General features: G+C 37.2%; 1 protein-coding gene across 1 annotated transcript in view; it reads right to left on the bottom strand.

Moving 5' to 3' along the window:
- The window catches only part of ryr2a (ryanodine receptor 2a (cardiac)), a 163,482-nt gene that overhangs the window by 49,755 nt on the left and 87,158 nt on the right, over nucleotides 1–26,569 (bottom strand). Inside the window, exons 60-87 of the mRNA XM_041815659.1 lie at nucleotides 23,939–24,019; nucleotides 23,482–23,557; nucleotides 23,197–23,320; nucleotides 22,692–22,807; nucleotides 22,031–22,095; nucleotides 21,767–21,888; nucleotides 21,458–21,500; nucleotides 17,846–17,855; nucleotides 17,253–17,313; nucleotides 15,912–16,150; nucleotides 13,725–13,806; nucleotides 13,197–13,327; nucleotides 12,204–12,331; nucleotides 11,140–11,332; nucleotides 10,681–10,763; nucleotides 9,223–9,380; nucleotides 8,594–8,681; nucleotides 7,661–7,753; nucleotides 7,397–7,567; nucleotides 7,162–7,221; nucleotides 6,938–7,072; nucleotides 4,047–4,159; nucleotides 3,871–3,967; nucleotides 3,683–3,789; nucleotides 1,784–1,835; nucleotides 1,636–1,686; nucleotides 1,437–1,536; nucleotides 1,122–1,201 (exon numbers count right to left, since the gene is read on the bottom strand). Of these exons, the coding sequence (XP_041671593.1) occupies nucleotides 1,122–1,201; nucleotides 1,437–1,536; nucleotides 1,636–1,686; nucleotides 1,784–1,835; nucleotides 3,683–3,789; nucleotides 3,871–3,967; nucleotides 4,047–4,159; nucleotides 6,938–7,072; nucleotides 7,162–7,221; nucleotides 7,397–7,567; nucleotides 7,661–7,753; nucleotides 8,594–8,681; nucleotides 9,223–9,380; nucleotides 10,681–10,763; nucleotides 11,140–11,332; nucleotides 12,204–12,331; nucleotides 13,197–13,327; nucleotides 13,725–13,806; nucleotides 15,912–16,150; nucleotides 17,253–17,313; nucleotides 17,846–17,855; nucleotides 21,458–21,500; nucleotides 21,767–21,888; nucleotides 22,031–22,095; nucleotides 22,692–22,807; nucleotides 23,197–23,320; nucleotides 23,482–23,557; nucleotides 23,939–24,019 (2,859 nt within the window). The remainder of the gene's footprint in view (nucleotides 1–1,121; nucleotides 1,202–1,436; nucleotides 1,537–1,635; nucleotides 1,687–1,783; nucleotides 1,836–3,682; nucleotides 3,790–3,870; nucleotides 3,968–4,046; nucleotides 4,160–6,937; nucleotides 7,073–7,161; nucleotides 7,222–7,396; nucleotides 7,568–7,660; nucleotides 7,754–8,593; nucleotides 8,682–9,222; nucleotides 9,381–10,680; nucleotides 10,764–11,139; nucleotides 11,333–12,203; nucleotides 12,332–13,196; nucleotides 13,328–13,724; nucleotides 13,807–15,911; nucleotides 16,151–17,252; nucleotides 17,314–17,845; nucleotides 17,856–21,457; nucleotides 21,501–21,766; nucleotides 21,889–22,030; nucleotides 22,096–22,691; nucleotides 22,808–23,196; nucleotides 23,321–23,481; nucleotides 23,558–23,938; nucleotides 24,020–26,569) is intronic.

The raw sequence follows: 26,569 nt of genomic DNA, 5'->3' as shown, positions 1-26,569 counted from the left end.
TTCGGCCCCCAGAAGATTATTAAATTATGAAAAGGATGAAAAGAAGATGTTGTGGTTTAAATTTTATCTTTTGGCTTTAAATGTCTGCAGTTGTTAAATCCACCACAAAAATGGTATTGAAATAGTTGTAGAAAGATTTAACATTTGATCTGTTTTTACAGAAATTCCCTTGTCAGTCATTATTAGTAAATATATTTTAAATAAGGGTTAAGACTAGAAGAATGAAAGATGAAAAGGTGTTAGACAGTGGCAAAAATGGCTTGTGGAGTGGCACAAAGGGACACAAATTTGACAGAAAATTGGTGAAAAAGGGGTTAAAATGTGGAAAAAAATTGTAAAAGAAGAAAAAAGATGAAAAAAGTATGAAAAATAGGTGAAAAGTGGCAAAATGGATAAAAGAGTGGCATAAAGGGGATAAAACATGCAGGAAAAGTGATTTAAAATGTGCTAAAGAATGGAAAAAATTTAGTCAAAGAGCCAAGTATCAAAAATGGATTAAAAAGAGCAAGAAATATAGTTAAAGAGTGGCACACAGGGGCAAAAATTAGCAGGAAAGATGTAAAAAGGGGTTAAAGAGCAAAAAGGGCGAAAAGGGGCAAAAATGATCAAAAATTGGGTTAGGAGGGGCCAAAAATGCTGTAGAAATGGCCGAATGAAGTAGTGAGAAAGGGTGAAAAGTGTCAAAAATGAGTTGATATTGGTGCTACATGACAATAGGGGAGGGCTCATTGAGGATTTTCAGGGGTCCAGCCAGTCCTGTGGGCAGGACTGTCTCCTTGTGGCCTGCTGCATTATAGATAGTATGGATAGATCTCACTGGTAATAATTGAAATGTCCTACGTTTTGAAAGAAAATGCAAATTCTAATTCAATAACTTTTTAATCAGACCAAAATATTTATTTAATTTTTGTTTATTTGAAAGTCCGGACCCAGGAGTCTCTGTCAAGACCAAATCTGGCCCTTGTGCAAATGTACTTGATGACCCCTGTTCTAAAGGCTTACTACTACATAAATCTCGTTAATAATTTCCTCCAATCACACTTCTCTGATGGTGTTAACACCAAAGATAACACCAATCATCACCATTTTAACTTTTCTTCCTATTCAGCTGTAGTGTTCACCTGCTGTACTGTGGAGTTTCCTCCATTCAGGATTGCGATGCCTAGCTTCAGCGTTGATGCCACCATCAGACCCATCTCACCTGGACACGCCAACCAATTAGAGACAGAATACTTCAGTCTGTGGTCTACAGTATGCATCAGCTAATTATCAGACAGAACATGTAGGATCAATACCAGATAATCATAATAAACAGTCTTTAACTCCTTAATTTCTGATCATCTGTAGCTAGTGTCCCTAGAGAAAGGTCCAACAGCCATGGTGTGGTAGCATTATAAAAGAGTGATATGATTATTATAAAGGGTCAGAGGTCTAACCTTTGCTTGCGCTAATGGTCTGTAGAACCATCTCTGCTGCTCCTCGGTCATGCAGACGAGCCTGCTGGTATAAAAGCTTCTGCTTCTCCATCTCCTTCTCCTGCATCACAGAAACAACAGATATATGGTTTTATATTGACAGGTGACAAACCTGTGATCTCTCTGTCATTAAAGCTCTGACTGAATCTGGATGACTCACCTCAAAGCTCTTGACTTCCTCTCCATCCTCGTCCTCCTCATCATGGCAGCTCTGAGACACACAGACAGATAAACAGAGGGGTAACAGATCTGACCAGGTGGTCTTAGAGAGGATCCATTATCAGTGTTACTGGTTCAGGTGTTCCTACCTTTCCCATAATGTCAGCGTACGCCATGTACAGGTTATCTTCATCCAGTTTACTGTGAGAGCAGACACACACACAGACTGTTAGGGTTTTGGGTTATACCAGGTACTGAATTATTATGCAAACTGGATTTTAGTGTCATAAACATTCAATTTTTTGTTTTTCAATGAAAATAATGGATGGTGTTGTGTCTCAGGACTCTCTGGATCACTCAAATCAATCTCAGACACCTGTGATCATTAGTTTGCCAGGTGAGCCCAATTAAAGGAAAACTGCTTAAGAAGGACGTTCCACATTATTAAGCCGGCCACAGGTTTCAGCAATATGGGAAAGAAAAAGGATCTCTGCTGCTGAAAAGCCTAAAATAGTGTAATGCCTTGGACAAGGAATGAAAACATGAGATATTTCAGGAAAACTTAAGTGTGATCATCATACTGTGAAGAAATTAGTGTCTGATTCAGAGCACAGGCGGGTTCCTGCAGATAAAGGCATAATGAGGAAGGTTTCTGACAGACAAATTCATGGGATTAAGAGAGCAGCTGCTAAAATGCCATTACAAAGCAGCAAACAGGTTTTTGAAGCTGCTGGTGCCTCTGGAGTCCCACCAACCTCAAGGTGTAGGATCCTCCAGAGGCTTGCAGTCGTGTATAAACCTACTATTCAGCCCCCCCTAACCAATGCTCATAAGCAGAAACGGTTGCAGTGGGCCCAGAAACACATGAAGACTCATTTTGAAACAGTCTTGTTTACTGATGAGTGCCGTGCAACCCTGGATGGTCCAGATGGAGGAGTAGTGGATGGTTGGTGGATGGCCACCATGTCCCAACAAGGCTGTGACGACAGCAAGGAGGGGGCGGAGTCATGTTTTAGGCCAGAATCATGGGGAGAGAGCTGGTAGTCCCCTTTAGGGTCCCTGAAGGTGTGAAAATGACCTCGGCAAAGTATCTAGAGTTTCTGACAGACCACTTTCTTCCATGGTACAAAAAGAAGAACCGTGCCATCTGTAGCAAAATCATCTTCATGCATGACAATGCACCATCTCATGCTGCAAAGAATCCCTCTGTGTCATTGGCTGCTATGGGCATAAAAGGAGAGAAACTCATGGTGTGGCCCCCATCCTCCCCTGACCTCAACCCTGTTGAGAACCTTTGGAGCATCCTCAAGCTAAAGATCTATGAGGGTGGGAGGCAGTTCACATCAAAACAGCAGCTCTGGGAGGATATTCTGACATCCTGCAAAGAAATTCAAGCAGAAACTCTCCCAAAACTCACAAGTTCAATGGATGCAAGAATAGTGACGGTGATATCAAAAAAGGGCTCCTATGTTAACATGGTACTTGGCCTGTTAAGATGTTTTTGATTGAAATAGCTTTGATTTCAGTAGATAAGACCTCCTAATGCTGCAGATTCAACAAATAACCATTTTCAGTTCTTTTAAACCTATAAAATGTTTTGAAACTCTGTTGTGCATAATAATGTGGAACAGTGCACTTTGAGTTTTTTATTTGTGATAAAAACTTGAATATTATACTGACAGTCATTTGCATCGACTATTTAGGAAAATCAGAGAAAAATATCATTTGCATAATCATTTGGAACGCGGTGTATGTCAAACCTCTTGTTGGTTTGGCTGATCCAAGCTAGATTCACATTTGTACCAGAAATAGTTTTGATAGAAAAACAGATAAACTGTCCTCATTTGAACCCAAAGAGAGAGAGAGAGAGCAGTGTCGGCCATAGCTTTCCTTCAACATTAGTCTGTTACAGAAAGAGAGACAGAGACGTCTCCTGGTAGATGTTTGTCTGTTGTTTCACGTGTAAATACTGTTCTCTCACGTCAAAGATTCATCAAGAGCTCTGTAACAGGTCAATTGAACATTCATTCAAAAATCTAAAGGCTGACCATTTCTCGGTGAGGGCAGTTCGGCTGAACAGCTGGATGAGTTGATGTAGAGGATCGATGTGCTTTGTCCCCTCCTCTTCCTCACACGCCTCCTCGTCCCCTGGTTTCTGAAACAAGGACAGCATCATCAGTCTGCAGCCTTTAACACCACAGAAGAAGAAGACAATGGTGACTTCCTGTTGACTCACAGCAAGGTCTTCGATCAGCTTGTCCTCAAAGTAGTGTTCCTCTGCCTCGATCCACAGCTTCTCATAGCCCTGCAGGAACAGATTCACCGCTCGGTGTCTGAGAGGAGGCAGGACATTAAAGGTTAAACACTGACGCCTTTAGACTCAGGTAAATCATTCAGGTGATGCTGTCTCACCTGGGCAGGTTGTAGAGAGGAGCCATCCTGAAACAAGCCACCACTGCTCTCTTCCTCTGTTTCGACAGAAGTTTGTGCCACACTGCCTTCTTACTGCGCTGAGGGTGTTCAACCTGCAGAGACAAGAGAGAGACCAGAATCAGAGCCCCGAGGATCAGGATCCAAGAGATACTCATTAAGAGCTCTGCAGAGGGCCTGCCCTAGGAAAGATTCATTTAGAGCTCTGCAACAGGACAATCATTCTTTTAGAGCTCTGCAACAGGAAAAAGATTCATTTAGAGCTCTGCAACAGGACAATGATTCATTTAGAGCTCTGCAACAGGACAACAATTCTTTTAGAGCTCTGCAACAGGACAATGATTCGTTTAAAGCTCTGCAACAGGACAACAATTCTTTTAGAGCTCTGCAATAGGACAATGGTTCATTTAGAGCTCTGCAACAGGACAATGATTCGTTTAGAGCTCTGCAACAGGACAATCATTCTTTTAGAGCTCTGCAACAGGAAAAAGATTCATTTAGAGCTCTGCAATAGGACAATGATTCATTAAGAGCTCTGCAACAGGACAACAATTCTTTTAGAGCTCTGCAACAGGACAATGGTTCGTTTAAAGCTCTGCAACAAGACAACAATTCTTTTAGAGCTCTGCAATAGGACAATGGTTCGTTTAAAGCTCTGCAACAGGACAATCATTCTTTTAGAGCTCTGCAACAGGAAAAAGATTCATTTAGAGCTCTGCAACAGGACAATGATTCGTTTAGAGCTCTGCAACAGGACAATCATTCTTTTAGAGCTCTGCAACAGGAAAAAGATTCATTTAGAGCTCTGCAATAGGACAATGATTCATTAAGAGCTCTGCAACAGGACAACAATTCTTTTAGAGCTCTGCAACAGGACAATGGTTCGTTTAAAGCTCTGCAACAGGACAATCATTCTTTTAGAGCTCTGCAACAGGAAAAAGATTCATTTAGAGCTCTGCAACAGGACAATGATTCGTTTAGAGCTCTGCAACAGGACAATCATTCTTTTCGAGCTCTGCAACAGGAAAAAGATTCATTTAGAGCTCTGCAACAGGACAATGATTCGTTTAAAGCTCTGCAACAGGACAATCATTCTTTTAGAGCTCTGCAACAGGACAACAATTCTTTTAGAGCTCTGCAACAGGACAACAATTCTTTTAGAGCTCTGCAACAGAACAAAGATTCATTAGAGCTCGGCAGCAGGAAGATTCATTTAGAGCTCTGCAACAGGACAACGATTCGTTTAGAGCTCTGCAACAGGACGACGATTCATTAGAGCTCTGCAGCAGGAAAAAGATTTATTAGAGCTCTGCAGCAGGAAAAAGATTTATTAGAGCTGTGCAGCAGGAAAAAAGATTCATTTATGGCTCTGCAACAGGATAACGGTTTCTTTAGAGCTCTGCAACAGGACAGCAATTCTTTCAGAGCTCTGCAGCAGGAAAAAGATTTATTAGAGCTCTGCAGCAGGAAAAAGATTTATTAGAGCTCTGCAGCAGGAAAAAGATTTATTAGAGCTCTGCAGCAGGAAAAAGATTCATTAGAGCTCTGCAACAGGATAACAATTCATTAGAGCTCTGCAGCAGGTAAAAGATTTATCTAAAGCTCTGCAACAGGACAACGGTTACTTTAGAGCTCTGCAACAGAACAAAGATCCTTTCGAGCTCTGCAACAGGACAAAGATTCATTAGAGCTCTGCAATAGAATAAAGATTCATTAGAGCTCTGCAACAGAACAAAGATTCATTAGAGATCTGCAACAGAACAAAGATTCATTAGAGATCTGCAGTAGGAAAAAGATTCATTTATGGCTCTGGAACAGCCTAACGGTTCCTTTAGAGGTCTGCAACAGAACAAAGGTTCTTTAGAACTCAGCAACAGGACAACAATTCATTGGAACTCTGCAATAGAACAATGATTCATCTAGAGCTCTGCAACAGGACAATGATTCATTCGAGCTCTGCAGGAAGGAAAAAGATTCATTAGAGCTCTGCATCAGAATAACTGTTCCTTTCGAGCTCTGCAACAGGACAAAGATTCATTTAGAGCTCTGTAATAGGTCAAAGATTCTTTAGAGCTCTTCAGCAGAAAAAAGATTCATTGGAGCTCTGCAACAGGATAACTGTTCCTTTAGAGCTCTGCAACAGGAAAAGATTCATTAGGAGCTCTGCAACAGGACAAAGATTTATTTGGAGCTTTGCAATGGGACAAAGATTTATTTGGAGCTTTGCAACGGGACAAAGATTCATTTAGAGCTCTGCAGCAAGACAAAGATTCATTAGTGCTCTGCAACAGGGCAGAGATTCATTTAGAGCTCCACAACAGGAAAAAGATTCATTTAGAGCTCTGCAACGGGACAAAGATTCATTAGAGCTCTGCACCGGGACACCCATTCATTTAGTGCTCTGCCACAGGACTAATTATCATTTCGAAAATTACAAAAGGAGAAAGATTCATTAGAACTCTGCAACAGGACATAGATTCATTTAGAGCTCTGCAACAGGACAGAGATCCGCTTAGAGCTCTGCAACAGGACAGAGATCTATTTAGAGCCCCTTCAGAGGACAATCCAACAGTCATTCATTTAGAGCTCTTCAACAAGAAAGTTTCCTTTATAACTCTGCAAAAGGAAAATGATTCAGCAGAGCTCTACAGCTGGACAGAGATTCATTAGAGCTCTGAACCAGGAAAACGAGTCATTTTGAGCTCTGCAATAGGACAACTATTAAATAGAGCTCTGCAAAAGGAAACCATTCATCAGGAGCTCTGCAACAGGAGGCATTTGGCTTCCTCTGAGTATTCAGAGTTTCCTCTCCCTATCAGCCACCTAGGACAGATGCTACTGTGAGGTCTTAACGGGGTCATTCAGTAACACACCTGGTCCAGGTGAAAGAGGACGTGAGCGATGTCCAGCACTCGGTCTATGGTCCTCTGAGGATCAGTCGAGTCCTCCTGGTGGTTTGGTAGATCTCTGTACAGTGCCATCTGCCAACGGATCGCCGGGTCCTCCAGCTGTTATATAAATGATCAGATATCATTGTTTAATTATCACGCAAATAAAACTTTACAAAAAAACAAACATGAAGAACATGTGACATCACCTTCCCCTGGAGATGGAGGTTGTTCCTGATGATCTCTCGGACTTCTTCCTCTGTGTCTTTCTGTCACACAATAACACAATATCAGAATAATTCATTACATAGTTCAGGTGAGTTCCTCCTGATAAAACTGGTTCTCAGTGAGGCTGATGTTTAAACATGATATATAGTATTCTATATGAACATGTGGGATACCTGAGTCGAGCTGGTTTTATAGTTCAGGTGTGTTCTTTCTCACCTGGTTAAATCGGTTTTTGGCGAGGCCGATCAGCTCGTGTTCTCCAGGTGCGCAGATGTTCAGACCCACAGGTAGCAGACGCTTCAGAGTGGCCACAATCAGACTGGTCTGCATGGAGTACCGATCTCCCTTCCTCTTCATCTTCTTCCTCTCCTGGTCTGAAACCATGCCCTGAAGCAGAGATCAGGTACGGGTCACCTGGTTTACTGGTCATTCTCTGTGTTTGAATCTAAAGAAACAGGAAGTAACCTCCCATCCTCTCACCTTGGACATTTTACACTTGGTGTCTGTGATGAGGAACGACATGTTGTTGATCTCATTCTGGACCACAAAGTTCTGCTCCTCACGCTTGAAGTTCTGTACAACAACACCACACATTTACTGAGTTTAATGATGACATGGGGGCTAATTTAGCTCTGAACACTGAATGGACTGGGCATCCAGTGATCATTACCTGATGCTGGTTTAGATCAAATCAAGAGAAAACTATGCATAAATAAATAAATAAATAAATAAATGGGTACAGTTCTGGAAAGAAGGAGAGCTTGTTCAGTTCTACTGTTAAATTCAGGGCTGAAGCTGGACTACAGCTGGTAAAAGACCGACTTCAGGAGCCAGTTTGTAACTCTAGTCCATAGGGGAGCTCTGTGGAGGAGTAATATGAGGGAGCTGATCGACCGGGAGCAGTGATTGGCCGCCTGAGGTCAGAGGAAACTGTGCTGGGAAATCATTGTAGTAAAGTCCTGATTGGTTTAAACAGCTCCACATCTGGTTCATTAATGTTATTAGATATCGGTCAGCCTGACTCCTGACGTTCTGTGTCCATCTTTACTAGACGACAGGGAACTATATCAGGCACTGAAGAACTCTGACTGATACAGTCAGACTTCTATGAAAAACGGAAAATGTTGACATTTCAAAGTTAAATAAAAAAACTTATATGTACAGAAGATTATTTCTATGTAAAAGCGCAGCAAAGATGCACAACTAATATGCCAATGGATACAGTATATGCTGTTGAATAAGAAGTGTTGTGATTCGATGCAGTCTTGTTAACAGGAGGATTGTGATTGTGATTATTGTGCTTTTACTGTTATGTCAAACCCTGTAAAGCACTTTGGTCAACTAAGGTTGTTTTTAAATGTGCTATATAAATAACCTTTGACTTGACTTGACTTGATTGGTGGATATTCTTACGTGAGACTTTGCCCAGAAGATGAAGACCTCAGCCACCATCCTGAACAGTTCCTCGGCCTCAGGACTGGACTCCTTCAGCCAGCGAGCTCTGACACAACAAGATTGATTAAATCACTGATCATGATTATTTCAATGACTGATCGGGATCACCGTTACTAAAGAAAATAAAACAGGGTAGAAAAATACCTTGATATGACCAAAATGTTATATCAAGGTATTTTTCTCACCTTGGACAATAATGGTATTATATCACGGTATTACAGAATTAAAAAGAGATCATGCTTTTAAATCAAAATTTCAGTGTTATAACCCCCCTCAGTCCCCTTAAAACAAGCCTTTGACTGCATACTCTATTGATGTCTAAGCATTGTAGCATTTCCTCTCTATCCTGCTGAGGTGTGTTAAGCTGCTAATGACTTGAGCAAATTTCCTGATGAGGGCGTTCACAATAAAAGCATTTCAGAAAAATCACATCCGTGGACTTTTATTGTGAAGAGCTTGACTGAAGTAGCATTTTTGTGATCCAGTTAGCTTAGCTTTGTCTGCTGCATCGGCGAGTGTATGCAGCTAGTTAACAGCAGCTTCTCTGACGTTAAAGATTTGGTTCGTCCAATCAGAGAACAGCATACCTGTTGTAGTCGACGAATCGTATGAGCAGAGGGTAGAAGGCGTAGAGATCTCTGACCAGGACAGTGAACTGATCCATGATGAGGAGCTCCGTCTCTGACATCTCTCCACGCCCCTCGGCCCGACTCTGCTCCTCATCCAATAAGACCACTGCTGCTTTCTATTAATATAAAAATGTAACAATATTACTAACATTACTTTTTTTATTGTTATGTTATATCCAAAAACTCTCCCACCGGTTTCTGTTACTAAAGATATTATTATAAATATCATAAACTGTTTTATATGCAATAAGATCAATGCTGCTTCCTGTTGAGATAGATATAAATACATTTATTTAAAATAATTATTTTATATCCAAAACACCACTGCTGCTTTCTGTTAATATGAAAATATTACTATTTTAAAAATATTTATTTAGAATATTTGAATAATGACCGTTAAAAAAAACACTACTTTCTGTAAGAACATATATATTGTCATACATTTTTATTTAAAATAACTATATCCAATGATACCAATGTTCCCTGTAAATACAGATAATATAAACATATTTATTCAAAATAATCATTTCATCCAACAACACCACTGGTGTCTGTAACCATAAATAAAATCATAAATAGAACTGTTAACTTAGAAATAAATGTATACCATCCAACAGGACTACTGCTTCTTTTTAAGTTAACAAATCTTAAACAGTAAACTCAACATTAAACATTAGATTGATTTTAAATGTATTTATCATGCACATTGGTGATCAACTAGTGGTCTGAGGGCCACATCAGGGCCCCAACATCTTCCCATCCGGCCCCCAGAACAATTTAGAAAATGTGCAAAAGACAAATAGGTTGAGGTATTTCTGATATATTTTTTTTAAACTAAGTGGCTTCACATCTCATCTGTTCTCCAGAAATCCTCCCGACATAGTCAGACCCATCAGTCTATTATTCTATCAGTCTCTGGTTTTTCACCATTCTTAACACAGCATACTAGAGTCAACTCCAATGAAGCCTCAGAAATATTCAGTTGAAATATCTGCATCGCCCCCTTGTGGCTGGCTGCAGTATAGAGTCTGATCTCACTGTTAAAGGCTAAAGCAGAGGTAAATTTGAAATACAACAAGGAATATTTAAACAAAAATAGGATAACGAGACCAAAAATGCTTTTTACATTTTTTTTAAATTTAGTTTATTTGAATTTTGCACTCCAAAAGCATCCATTATTTAAAAGGCAGGCCCTTATTTAGTTGTAGAGGATTCCTGAAGCAGCACAGCTGTTTGTGAATGAAATCAAAGGAGTAAACTTCTAACACCAGGGGGCGCTCATTGAAGTCAATGCTAAACACATGGAAAAGTCTTTATTTTAACAATAAAAAAACATATAAATACATGTTTCAGAATCAGGGCTACTATAGGTAAAACATCACTAGCCATGAAGATAGTAAAGGAGCTTTAACCGACCTTCTTCAGTTTGTCCATTAGAGGCAGGAAATGAGTCTGTAACAGCTCAGGTTTGGCTTTACTGATGATTGGCTGAGAGAACACTGAGGAGACAGAGGAGAGAAAATGATTTATTCTTATACATTTATTTGTTCTTAAATCCTATAAACAGTCTGATGGTTGAAGTCTGGTGCCAGCAGATTTAATGTGGCTCATCCTGAATACAGAACCAAGAGGAAAAGGATCAGGAAGGAACGGACAGTCCACAGTCTATAATGTACACTGGTTCAGCAGTAGACAGGGCATCAGTGCTGATGAATGTGTGTTTAATAATCTTAATCTTGAGAGCACAGATTAAACTACGCAGGACCTCCAGTTAAAGCCACTCCCACTGATCTGTTCTTCCCCATCTCTTAAACATGATATTGACATACAGGAAGTTATCAATATCTAATATTATCTGTTGTTTATTAGGGTTACCAGCCAGTCTCTTCATCCAGGTGCCCTCATCGACTCCCAGGTTATTGTAGATAATCTTCAGGATGTTCCCCAGCAGAGAGTTCATGTGATCAGAGGTGACCGACGTACAGCAGGTATCACACCTGTCCAGGTAACTCTCTGCTCCGTGTTCCCACCAGTGAGACATGTAGCTGCAGAGCATGGGCAGCACCACCTACAGGAAGGTATCAGCAATACATTATTATCATTTTTACACATAATTAGACAGCCTGGATTCCACAAAAGTTGGGTCGCTGTTTAAAATGTAAAAAACAAACAAACAAACAAAAAAAAACAGAAGTCAATAATTGTCAAATCTCCTAAATGCATATTGGATTTACAATAGAGCAAAAAATGGAAAACTGTTCTGTGGTCAGAGGAATCCAAATGTGCAATTCTTTTAGAAACAACAGAGTCTGTGTCCTGTGGACTAAAGAGGAGAAGGAGCATCCAGCTTGTTCTCCTGGCTCAGTTCTAAAGACTGCATCTCTGATGGTATGGGGTTGCATTAGTGCCTATGGTGTGGGCAGCTCTATCATCTGGGAAGGAATTATCAATGCTGAGAAGTAGCGAAAAGTTTTAGAGTAGCGTATGCTCCCATCCAGACAACATCTCTGTCAGGGAAGGCCTTGACTATTTCAGCAAGATGATGCTAAACCACATACCACATCCATCACAACAGCATGGCTTCACAGGAGAAGGGTCCTGAACTGGTCTGCCTGCAGTCCAGACCAGCAACAACATTCATCCCGTAGCAACTGGTCTCCTCACTTTCCAGATGCTTACACACTGCTGTTAAAAGAAGAAGGGATGCTACACAAATGTAAGCATGGTCCTGTCACAACTTTTTTGAGATTCAAATTGAGCTAATATTTTTCATGAAATGTTCAAATGTCTCAGTTTTATTATGAATCAAATATGGGTTTATGAGATTTGACAATCATTGTTTTTGTTCACATTTCACACAGCGTCCCAACTTTTTTGGAAAGGAAAAATGATTCTGTGTTCATAATCTTATTCTACAGTGAGCAGTGAGCTGATCTGACCTCCATGATGTGAGGCATCTGGTTGTATCTCATGCCAGACTCTGCCAGCTCCATGATCTCCTCCAGAGATTTCTCCAGGTTTGGGATGTGAGGACAGACGTCTTCTACCTGCTCAGGTAGACCCAGAGCTGAGACACAGAGACAAGGAGAGAAACCTTTATAAAATAATCTGTTCACTATCAGAGACAAGGAGAGACACCTTTATAAAATAATCTGTTCACTATCAGAGACAAGGAGAGACAGCTTTATAAAATAATCTGTTCACTATCAGAGACAAGGAGAGACACCTTTATAAAATAATCTGTTTACTATCAGAGACCAGGAGAGCTAAATAATGAACACATCGATGATTACAGATGTTTAACCAGGGGGATATTCCATCAAGGTAGCTAATGAAAGCTGAGCTTTCCCAGTTAGGACTTGAACTAGCTCTAACTTTCACCTTAACTCAGCCTTAACTGGTTCCACTAACATGACTCAGCTGTGTCCAGGTAAGGTTAACTCCAGTCTGGCTTAAACATCAGCATGTGTGCTCATGTGTGAGATGTTTGTGAAGCTTAAATCAATCCATAGTTGCAAAGACAATCCTAAATGTGAATAAACTTGAGGCGAGTACTTTTCCGTGGCCAAACAATGAATACTCATAGAGTTTTAAGAGGAAAGTGAACAAGATTTGACAAGGAGAAATTTTTTTACAATTAATGAATCAAATAGGATGCTATTGGCAAGAATACCGGTGGATTGAAGACATTTATACAATCCTATTTAGTTTCATTGATTCTGTTTAATAAAAATGGGCATTAAGATAATCATGATGAGAGATTATGGTTATTATAGACCAATCAGTAACATTAATATTATCAGTTATATGTTTAAAATTAAATCTAAGTTATCATAAATGAAGCCTCAGAGACCCGCTGACCTTTGACCTACATTCACTCTTCACTTTTGTCATCATAGTTGTTGTGTAGTAGGTGTGTAGTAGTTGTGTACCTTTCAGGTCGTTGTGTGTTCTGTTGTTGTAAATTGAGAAACTGTTGAACTTGTTCATGTGCGGCTCCAGGAAAGCTACAGGAAACGCTGCAGAGAATGCCGCCAGGCATTTCCCTAACGCTGGACGCTGTCTGCACGCCAAGAGGGGGAGAGAGAAAGAAAGAGAGAAAGAGAGAATGAGAGAGACACTTATTACAGCACCAATAATAGATATTTTGTGATTAAATATCTCTGATGTTAACTCGACTGTAAACTTTAGAGTTCATGAGTGTTGTCATCCACTCTTATTATCTGCAAGTAGTAAATTATTCAGTCTCGTCCCAACCAACTCTCTAAAATCTTCCTCTGAATTTGTGAAATCTTTGAATTGGTGAATTTGAATATTTAAATTTGTGAGTCTTTTACTTCGTGTATTTCTTTGGCAATGAAAATTATAAAGCATCTAACCTCCATACTTCAATAACCCTGTTTTAAAAACATATTACTAACATTATGAGTTATTGAAGGTATCATGTTTAGTAGAGGTACCTCTCCACATAGATGCTCTTGTTTGTTCCCAGCAGGTAGAGACTATTGAGGATCCTGTAGCAGGAGACCTGGACGTCATCAACTGAAGGAGAAACAAAGACAAAATAAACAAGTATATACATCTATGAATAATCCTAGAGAGAAAAATAGAGCTTGTTAATGTGTAGACTGTGACTGTAGAGCTGAAAAAAGCTCGTTAATGTCTAAACTGTGACTGTAGAGCTGAATAGAGCTAGTTAATGTCTGGACTGTGACAGTAGAGTTGAAAAGAGCTTGTTAATGTCTACACTGTGACTGTAGATCTGAAAAGAACTTGTTAATGTCTGGACTGTGACAGTAGAGTTGAAAAGAACTTGTTAATGTCTAAATTGTGACAGTAGAGCTGAAAAGAGCTTGTTAATGTCTGGACTGTGACAATAGAGCTAAATAGAGCATGTTAATGTCTAAATTGTGACTGTAGAGATGAACAGAGCTTGTTAACGTCCGGACTGTGACAGTAGAGCTGAAAGAGCATGTTAATGTCCACAATGTGACAATAAAGTTGGAAAGAGCTCGTTAATGTCTAAACTGTGACAGTAGAGCTGAACAGATTTCGTTAATGTCCAAACTGTGACTGTTGAGATGAATAGAGCTCATTAAAGTCTAAACTGTGACAGTAGAGCTGAATAGAGCATGTTAATGTCTAAACTGTGACTGTTGAGATGAATAGAGCTTGTTAACGTCCGGACTGTGACAGTAGAGCTGAAAGAGCTCGTTAATGTCCACACTGTGACAATAAAGTTGGAAAGAACTCGTTAATGTCTAAACTGTGACAATAAAGTTGGAAAGAGCTCGTTAATGTCTAAACTGTGACAGTAGAGCTGAATAGAGCTCATTAAAGTCTAAACTGTGACAGTAGAGCTGAATAGAGCATGTTAATGTCTAAACTGTGACTGTTGAGATGAATAGAGCTCATTAACATCTAAACTGTGACAGTAGAGCTGAATAGAGCATGTTAATGTCTAAACTGTGACTGTAGAGATGAATAGAGCTTGTTAACGTCCGGACTGTGACAGTAGAGCTGAAAGAGCTCGTTAATGTCTAAACTGTGACAATAAAGTTGGAAAGAGCACGTTAACGTCTAAACTGTGACAGTAGAGCTGAATAGAGCTCATTAAAGTCTAAACTGTGACTGTAGAGCTGAATAGAGCATGTTAATGTCTAAAGTGTGACTGTTGAGATGAATAGAGCTCATTAACATCTAAACTGTGACAGTAGAGCTTAATAGAGCATTTAATGTCTAAACTGTGACTGTAGAGCTGAACAGATTTGGTTAATGTCCAAACTGTGACAGTAGAGATGAATAGAGCTCATTAACGTCTAAACTGTGAGTGTAGAGCTGAAAAGAACTTGTTAATGTCTAAACTGTGACCGTAGAGCTGAATAGAGCATGTTAATGTCTAAACTGTGACTGTAGAGATGAATAGAGCTTGTTAATGTCCGGACTGTGACAGTAGAGCTGAAAGAGCTCGTTAATGTCAGCACTGTGACAATAAAGTTGGAAAGAGCTCGTTAATGTCCACACTGTGACAATAAAGTTGGAAAGAGCTCGTTAATGTCTAAACTGTGACAGTAGAGCTGAATAGAGCTCATTAAAGTCTAAACTGTGACAGTAGAGCTGAATAGAGCATGTTAATGTCTAAACTGTGACTGTAGAGATGAATAGAGCTTGTTAACGTCCGGACTGTGACAGTAGAGCTGAAAGAGCTCGTTAATGTCTAAACTGTGACAGTAGAGCTGAACAGAGCATGTTAACGTCTAAACTGTGGCAGTAGAGCTGAATAGAGCTCATTAAAGTCTAAACTGTGACAGTAGAGCTGAATAGAGCTCATTAAAGTCTAAACTGTGACTGTAGAGCTGAATAGAGCATGTTAATGTCTAAAGTGTGACTGTTGAGATGAATAGAGCTCATTAACATCTAAACTGTGACAGTAGAGCTTAATAGAGCATTTAATGTCTAAACTGTGACTGTAGAGCTGAACAGATTTGGTTAATGTCCAAACTGTGACAGTAGAGATGAATAGAGCTCATTAACGTCTAAACTGTGAGTGTAGAGCTGAAAAGAACTTGTTAATGTCTAAACTGTGACAGTAGAGCTGAATAGAGCATGTTAATGTCTAAACTGTGACTGTAGAGCTGAATACGTACGTATGAGATCCTCTCCAAAGCCGTGCAGACCGATATGTTCAAATAGTGAGGAGAGGACAGGCAGTAGGGCGAAGGTGGTGTAGTTGATGATCTGAGTGACTCCTCGAGGCTGATCTCGACTGTGAGTGAACTGACCCTGCTTCAGGTTCTCCTGAGTCTGCTCCAAGTCCTCCGCCGCACTGACAAAAAACGAGCGGAGAGCTGCCTTCACCGACTCCAGACCGGTCTTCATTACTGTCCTAAAAAATAGGAAAAAATTATAATATTAACATAAAATTAAAGTAACAAAGAGAGCTGTGGGGCGCAGGTGGCCAAGTGGTTAAGGCACACACCCCATGTACGCAGACGGCCCGGGCTCAAATCCAGCCTGAGGCCCTCTACCGCATGTCTCTCCCATGCTCTCATCACTGTTTCCGACTCTATCCGCTATCGTCCTCTATCAAATAAAGGCACAAAAATGCCCAAAATAAACCTTTAAAAAAAAAACAACCCCCCCCCCCCCAAAAAAAAACAACAGAGAGCTGCATTCACAGCTTCTAAACCAGCCTTCAATACTGTCGTAAAAAAAAAAAAATCATATTATCAACATGAAGTAAAAGAACAAAAGATGCTTTCACAGACTCAAGAACTGATTTCTCTCCATCTTAGAATATACAGAAAATTTATATTTTGAACATTAATAAAGAAGAATATATTAATACATTTTATAAAGTCTAGAAGTGTCTTCATCTCTGTCCTAATTTTAAGAGTTTTATTTTGAAAGAACTAAAATAACTTAAATGTACACAGACCCAAAAATATGGCCTTTATAAAATATAATTGAAAGGTTAGAGAAATTTACAGGAATAAATTATTTTGTCTTTAAATATTTTAAATATTTTTACCACCGTGGTCATGTAGACAGACGTTACTAATCCACTAAACATCCGGACTAGATAAACCACTGTACTTAACTGTTTTTATGAAGATTTGATGAAATAAACTCTCTCAAATCTTTGAAGAGCTGAACCTTTAGAAACCCCTGTTACTCTACCCTTTCTGTGTCCTCTGATTTCAATACTGGAAACTATACTGGCTCTACAGACCTGTGCTGGTCTGAAGGCACCCTCTGCTGGTGGTTGACTGTGCCTACATCACTAAGAGTCCTAGAGTAAAACTCTCTTCTGTTTTCTTCTGTGACCTCTCTGAGGTTGACATGACTTCCTGTTTAAAGCTTTATTCTGACACTATTAGAGCTCATGGTTTCTTAATAAGATCTAGTTATTGTGATGCTCTTTAAATAAACCCTTTAGTAAATACACCCCATCTCCTAACAGGTGAGTAAAGCTCAGGTGTCCTCACCTGGCATCCAGACTCTGTCCCAGGATCTGTAGACAGTTCACAATGGAGGTGGCATTGTTACCTGGACAGGTGAGAGGGTCAGATGATCAACAATAAAGTCTTTACAGGATTCTATATAAAAAAAGGACTAAAACAGTCTGATATTTTAAAAATGACACACATGAGCACATCAACACCGACCTGTGATATCAGCAAACAACCAAAAAACACGACAAAAAAACACAACACAACAGCACTGTATCATGCCTTCATGCACAGATTAATTTAAGATTCCCCCTCACAGTCCTGTCCTGGATCAGACTATGTCCTGGATAAGACCATGTCCTGGATCAGACCCTGTCCTGGATCAGACCCTGTCCTGGATCAGACCCTGTCCTGGATCAGATCCTCAGGCTGGAGATGAAGTCCCTGTCTCACCTTGGATCTGAGTGGTTTTCTTCACCTGTCCACTGAGGGCCAGGTCCACTAAAGAATAGTTGGCCTTCCTACATGTTTGTTAGCTGTGCCCAAAGACATGGTCTGATCCACAGACTCCACACTCAATGAATTCAAACTGCTGAGTCAGTGTTTTCTCTCTGTTTGTGCTGCTGTACCATGAAACAACTCTGCTGTTCTCCAGCACTCTCTCACAGCAGCTTTGGCACCTTAAGATGTTGTTGTTTTCCAGTTCAGTAAAGTAATCATAGAAAGATTTAAGAAAATCAGACATATTTAAGATAATCATAGATTTATGACCATAATCCAAGATATATTTAAGCAAAAAAAAAAGCTAATAGCATATATATATATGCTAATCATAAAAAATATTTAAGATAACTATAAAAATATTTAAGCTAATAATAGATAAATATAAGCTAATCATAGACATATTTAAAAATATTCATGGACATATTTAAGATAATCATAGACATATTTAAGATAATCATAGACATATTTAAGATAATCATAGACATATTTAAGCTAATTATAGACATATTTAAGATAATCATAGACATATTTAAGCTAATTATAGACATATTTAAGATAATCATAGACATATTTAAGATAATTATAGACATATTAAAAGTAATCATAGATATATTTAAAAATATTCATGGACATATTTAAGATAATCATAGACATATTTAAGGTAATCATAGACATATTTAAGATAATTATAGACATATTTAAGGTAATCATAGACATATTTAAGATAATCATGGACATATTTAAGGTAATCATAGACATATTTAAGGTAATCATAGACATATTTAAGATAATCATGGACATATTTAAGATAATTATAGACATATTTAAGGTAATCATAGACATATTTAAGATAATCATGGACATATTTAAGATAATTATAGACATATTTAAGGTAATCATAGACATATTTAAGGTAATCATAGACATATTTAAGATAATCATGGACATATTTAAGATAATTATAGACATATTTAAGATAATCATAGACATATTTAAGGTAATCATAGACATATTTAAGGTAATCATGGACATATTTAAGATAATTATAGACATATTTAAGGTAATCATAGACATATTTAAGATAATCATGGACATATTTAAGATAATTATAGACATATTTAAGATAATCATAGACATATTTAAGATAATTATAGACATATTTAAGCTAATTATAAACATATTTAAGATAATTATAGACATATTTAAGCTAATCATAGACATATTTAAGATAATTATAGACATATTTAAGCTAATCATAGACATATTTAAGCTAATCATAGACATATTTAAGATAATCATAGACATATTTAAGATAATCATAGACATATTTAAGATAATTATAGACATATTTAAGATAATCCTAGACCTATTTAAGATAATTATAGACATATTTAAGATAATAATAGACATATTTAAGATAATCATAGACATAGTTAAGATAATCATAGACATATTTAAGATAATTAGACATATTTAAGATAATCATAGACATATTTATGATAATTATAGACATATTTAAGATAATCATAGACATATTTAAGATAATCATAGACATATTTAAGATAATCATAGACATATTTAAGCTAATCAAAGACAAATTTAAGCTAATCATAGACATATTTAAGCTAATCATAGACATATTTAAGATAATCATAGACATATTTAAGATAATCATAGACATATTTAAGATAATCATAGACATATTTAAGATAATCATAGACATATTTAAGATAATTATAGACATATTTAAGATAATCATAGACATATTTAAGATAATCATAGACATATTTAAGCTAATCCTAGACCTATTTAAGATAATTATAGACATATTTAAGATAATTATAGACATATTTAAGATAATCATAGACATATTTAAGATAATTATAGACATATTTAAGATAATCATAGACATATTTAAGATAATCATAGACATATTTAAGATAATCATAGACATATTTAAGATAATTATAGACATATTTAAGGTAATCATAGACATATTTAAGATAATCATGGACATATTTAAGATAATTATAGACATATTTAAGATAATCATAGACATATTTAAGATAATTATAGACATATTTAAGCTAATTATAAACATATTTAAGATAATTATAGACATATTTAAGCTAATCATAGACATATTTAAGATAATTATAGACATATTTAAGCTAATCATAGACATATTTAAGCTAATCATAGACATATTTAAGATAATCATAGACATATTTAAGATAATCATAGACATATTTAAGATAATTATAGACATATTTAAGATAATCCTAGACCTATTTAAGATAATTATAGACATATTTAAGATAATAATAGACATATTTAAGATAATCATAGACATAGTTAAGATAATCATAGACATATTTAAGATAATTAGACATATTTAAGATAATCATAGACATATTTATGATAATTATAGACATATTTAAGATAATCATAGACATATTTAAGATAATCATAGACATATTTAAGATAATCATAGACATATTTAAGCTAATCAAAGACAAATTTAAGCTAATCATAGACATATTTAAGATAATCATAGACATATTTAAGATAATCATAGACATATTTAAGATAATCATAGACATATTTAAGATAATCATAGACATATTTAAGATAATCATAGACATATTTAAGATAATCATAGACATATTTAAGATAATTATAGACATATTTAAGATAATCATAGACATATTTAAGATAATCATAGACATATTTAAGCTAATCCTAGACCTATTTAAGATAATTATAGACATATTTAAGATAATTATAGACATATTTAAGATAATCATAGACATATTTAAGATAATTATAGACATATTTAAGATAATCATAGACATATTTAAGATAATCATAGACATATTTAAGATAATCATAGACATATTTAAGATAATTATAGACATATTTAAGATAATCATAGACATATTTAAGATAATCATAGACATATTTAAGCTAATCCTAGACCTATTTAAGATAATTATAGACATATTTAAGATAATTATAGACATATTTAAGATAATCATAGACATATTTAAGATAATTATAGACATATTTAAGATAATCATAGACATATTTAAGCTAATCCTAGACCTATTTAAGATAATTATAGACATATTTAAGATAATTATAGACATATTTAAGATAATCATAGACATATTTAAGCTAATCATAGACATATTTAAGATAATAATAGACATATTTAAGATAATTATAGACATATTTAAGATAATCATAGACATATTTAAGATAATTATAGACATATTTAAGATAATCATAGACATATTTAAGATAATTATAGACATATTTAAGATAATCATAGACATATTTAAGATAATCATAGACATATTTAAGATAATAATAGACATATTTAAGATAATCATAGACATATTTAAGATAATTATAGACATATTTAAGATAATCATAGACATATTTAAGATAATTATAGACATATTTAAGCTTATCGTAGACATATTTAAGCTACTTGTAGACATATTTAAATTAATCATAGACATATTTAAGCTAATTATAGACATATTTAAGCTAATCATAGACATATTTGAGACAATCATAGATATTTTTAAGATAATCACAGACAAGTTTAAAAGTCTAATGAGCTGACACAGGGGTGTTTCACTGGGACGTGTCCACTCAGAAACATCCATGCAACCATCATGCTGCACCAACACAGAAACAGAACATGTAGAGCATGTAAAGATCTAAACAGCCAAAAAGATCCTGACCAGAACTCCCAGTTTACAGAACAGACTGGAGAGATTCAACCAGAGGAAGAGGAGGAGGATGAGAGAAAGTGAAATGATTCAATGACAGAAACAGAGAGCAGGAGAGAACTACAGACAGGCTGATAAAGATTATCGCTCTGTGAATCAGTGAAGTTCTTTTATTTTTCTCATTATTGAACCAAACATGAACCAGAACAGCTCACAGAAACCCAGATAAGAACTAGAACAGAGCAGAGCCCTTTATCTGTTTCTAACATCTACACCTTCTCATCAATAATCAACCTGTCTCACCTGGTCACCATCTCCTTCTCCTTGTTGGAGGCGTGGCCTCCACTGCTGATTGGATGGATGGCTGTAGACAGGAAGTAGAGCCGGTGGTTTTTAAAGTACTGATCCACCAGTGGGAGAACCACCTGATGGTTTAATGACAGCAGAGTTAGAGTTAATGAACATATCAACACATGTTTATCAGTTTTTAATGTTTGTGTTAGTGGACATTGAAGAGTTAAAGAGTCAAACCAGAGTGATAAATACCATTAAAATGATATTTCTGACCTTTCCGAAGAATTTAATCTGCTGTTCATGAGGAATCTTCTCTCCCTTCTGCCGTGTTCCCAGATCTGAACCACAGACAGTCATGTTTCAGTTATTATTGATCAAAAACACTAAAAACGTAAACCTACGTTTGATCCATCATTATCACCTCCAGTTCTCACATCCTCAGCCTGTGCTGAGATCCGCTCACAGGCTCACTGAGGAGCAAATCGCTTCCTTTCTAGTCAATCTGTGCATTTTCACTACCCACACCTTGGTCCGTCTCTGGAGCGTCCCAAAAGAACCACTCTACTCCGCTTTACTGGAGTTAAACATCGGGTCTATTTTTAGAACCATGTAGAGCATGTAAAGATCTAAACAGCCAAAAAAATCTACAAAGCATCCATCAACTTCAAAATATAACAAACTTCCTAAAGGTCTAAGCCATGGGAGAGGGAAAAACATCACAGCTGGTGTAAATCACATCACATGAAGAGGCTGAAATTACAAAGACTGACTAGAAAAGGGATCTGGTCTGGAGTGAGCTTCATATGTGGATCTCTGCACAGACGGGGTCATGATCACTGTCAAACCTCATTAATACAGATCATTTCATACTCAGGGAAACATAATAAAGATGGTGTGATTGTATGAGACCAGTCTGTTTATTAGAGGGTCTCACCAAACTCCATCATGTGTTGGCGAGCCTGGTCCACGTAGGTGATGAGCTGCTGCAGGAAGGTGTAGGCAAAACGCTTCTCTATGGCCGGGGTGTCCAACTCATGACATTTAACACCTCTGAAACAAACAAAACACACTCTGTTAACACACTAAATACACACTAAATAAGTCAACATAAAGACAAACATGGAGAGGGTCTGATTCAGTCAGGATGGACGTAGGTCTCTACTATCTCCATAAAATGTCTCATCATTATCTCATAAACAGATTCATAGCATTTTGTTTAGCTGAAGCCTGATTGGCTTGTCTCCAATCCTCTGCTGACCTGCACTCACACGGCTCCAGGACCAGTCTGAGCACAGTTACCTCACACACAGCATTATGGTGTAACAGTACCATCCTCGCTTTGCTGAGTTTGGTCATATACCGCCCTCTAATGGCTCGTTTATGCTCTGCATTCAAAAACACATATAAAAACAGACACATGTATTTTGCATGACAGTCACCTGGAAACGGTGTATCCATTGATCTGCAGAAACTTGAGGATGTCCTGAGCTCTCTCTCTGTCTTTAGATTTCTCTTTGGCTGTTAGAGTGTCGTAAGGAACCAGCAGAGGATGGTTTCCTCCTCCTGAAGGGTCAAACATGACAACATGGAGAGAACAATGCACAGTCCGGAATGAAGAATAATTAATGCAGATATAAAAGAAAATAATAAACACATCATGACACAGGTTCAAGATCATCATAGTTCTGGTACTGACAGAACGTTTAGGAACATTCTACTCCGACCTTTAGCCTCCAGCTCACTCTTCTTCTTCCTGGCCCAGATGTTGTGGTAGTTCTCAGCCAGCAGCTCAGCCATGGACTAAAACCAGACACAGAGTCAGGTATGATATTGGTCCTATAGAGGGGTCGGATTACAGTCTGTGTTTCTGAGAAAAGACTACAGGGACCCCTCCCTTTAATGGTGTTAAAGACATAGTTAGAACATTTAGGAATACTGCCCGTTTTAGACCGGTGGCAGAGTTTTAAAATGTTTTTAGAAAGGTCAGAGCCCACTGACTTCAGCTTTTAGAGATATATGGAGCTATGATGAGAGTTAATCTAAACTATCAAACATTAATCTTTAACTGGTGGAGCTCCAACATATCTATACTAGCCACGTTTAAACATTAATGAAGTGTTTATTTTATAGACAATGAAATGTTTATATGAGCATATTTAATGATATAATCATGATCCTGACCTGCATGTCTCTGGAGAGCGTCACGTTGCTCATGTCGATGGGTCTGGGGCTAAACGCCGGGCCTCCGTCAAACGACAGCTGCTGAGGTTCAGAATGTAAAGAAATTCTGATGTAAGCTTTAAATCTGTCACCAGTCTATTACATACCTGCTGTTAGGACCTACAGGTGTATCAGTCTTTTAAATACCTGCTGTTAGAACCTACAGGTGTATCAGTCTATTAAATAATTGCTGTTAGGACCTACAGGTGTATCAGTCTATTACATACCTGCTGTTAGGACCTACAGGTGTATCAGTCTTTTAAATACCTGCTGTTAGGACCTACAGGTGTATCAGTCTATATAATAATTGCTGTTAGGACCTACAGGTGTATCAGTCTATTAAATAATTGCTGTTAGGACCTACAGGTGTATTAGTCTATTAAATAATTGCTGTTAGGACCTACAGGTGTATCAGTCTTTTAAATACCTGCTGTTAGGACCTACAGGTGTATTAGTCTATTAAATAATTGCTGTTAGGACCTACAGGTGTATCAGTCTTTTGAATACCTGCTGTTAGAACCTACAGGTGTATCAGTCTATTAAATACCTGCTGTTAGGACCTACAGGTGTATCAGTCTATTAAATAATTGCTGTTAGGACCTACAGGTGTATCAGTCTATTAAATAATTGCTGTTAGGACCTACAGGTGTATCAGTCTATTAAATAATTGCTGTTAGGACCTACAGGTGTATCAGTCTATATAATACCTGCTGTTAGGACCTACAGGTGTATCAGTCTTTTAAATACCTGCTGTTAGAACCTACAGGTGTATCAGTCTATTAAATAATTGCTGTTAGGACCTACAGGTGTATCAGTCTATTACATACCTGCTGTTAGGACCTACAGGTGTATCAGTCTTTTAAATACCTGCTGTTAGGACCTACAGGTGTATCAGTCTATATAATAATTGCTGTTAGGACCTACAGGTGTATCAGTCTATTAAATAATTGCTGTTAGGACCTACAGGTGTATTAGTCTATTAAATAATTGCTGTTAGGACCTACAGGTGTATCAGTCTTTTAAATACCTGCTGTTAGGACCTACAGGTGTATTAGTCTATTAAATAATTGCTGTTAGGACCTACAGGTGTATCAGTCTTTTGAATACCTGCTGTTAGAACCTACAGGTGTATCAGTCTATTAAATACCTGCTGTTAGGACCTACAGGTGTATCAGTCTATTAAATAATTGCTGTTAGGACCTACAGGTGTATCAGTCTATTAAATAATTGCTGTTAGGACCTACAGGTGTATCAGTCTATTAAATAATTGCTGTTAGGACCTACAGGTGTATCAGTCTATATAATAATTGCTGTTAGGACCTACAGGTGTATCAGTCTATTAAATAATTGCTGTTAGGACCTACAGGTGTATCAGTCTTTTAAATACCTGCTGTTAGGACCTACAGGTGTATCAGTCTATTAAATAATTGCTGTTAGGACCTACAGGTGTATCAGTCTATTAAATAATTGCTGTTAGGACCTACAGGTGTATCAGTCTATCAAATACCTGCTGTTAGGACCTACAGGTGTATCAGTCTATTAAATAATTGCTGTTAGGACCTACAGGTGTATTAGTCTATTAAATAATTGCTGTTAGGACCTACAGGTGTATCAGTCTATTAAATACCTACTGTTAGGACCTACAGGTGTATCAGTCTATCAAATACCTGCTGTTAGGACCTACAGGTGTATCAGTCTATATAATAATTGCTGTTAGGACCTACAGGTGTATCAGTCTATTACATACCTGCTGTTAGGACCTACAGGTGTATCAGTCTATTAAATAATTGCTGTTAGGACCTACAGGTGTATTAGTCTATTAAATAATTGCTGTTAGGACCTACAGGTGTATCAGTCTATTAAATAATTGCTGTTAGGACCTACAGGTGTATTAGTCTATTAAATAATTGCTGTTAGGACCTACAGGTGTATCAGTCTTTTAAATACCTGCTGTTAGAACCTACAGGTGTATCAGTCTATTAAATAATTGCTGTTAGGACCTACAGGTGTATCAGTCTATTAAATAATTGCTGTTAGGACCTACAGGTGTATCAGTCTATTAAATAATTGCTGTTAGGACCTACAGGTGTATCAGTCTATTAAATAATTGCTGTTAGGACCTACAGGTGTATCAGTCTATTAAATAATTGCTGTTAGGACCTACAGGTGTATCAGTCTATTAAATAATTGCTGTTAGGACCTACAGGTGTATCAGTCTATATAATACCTGCTGTTAGGACCTACAGGTGTATCAGTCTATATAATAATTGCTGTTAGGACCTACAGGTGTATCAGTCTATTAAATACCTGCTGTTAGGACCTACAGGTGTATCAGTCTATTAAATAATTGCTGTTAGGACCTACAGGTGTATTAGTCTATTAAATAATTGCTGTTAGGACCTACAGGTGTATCAGTCTATTAAATAATTGCTGTTAGGACCTACAGGTGTATCAGTCTATTAAATAATTGCTGTTAGGACCTACAGGTGTATCAGTCTATTAAATAATTGCTGTTAGGACCTACAGGTGTATCAGTCTATTAAATACCTACTGTTAGGACCTACAGGTGTATCAGTCTATTAAATAATTGCT

The sequence above is a fragment of the Cheilinus undulatus genome, linkage group 20 (genome assembly GCF_018320785.1).
Source record: "Cheilinus undulatus linkage group 20, ASM1832078v1, whole genome shotgun sequence".
Lineage (NCBI taxonomy): Eukaryota > Metazoa > Chordata > Actinopteri > Labriformes > Labridae > Cheilinus > Cheilinus undulatus.
Note: the sequence above shows the minus strand (reverse complement) of the source record. Positions and strands in the feature narration are given on the sequence as shown.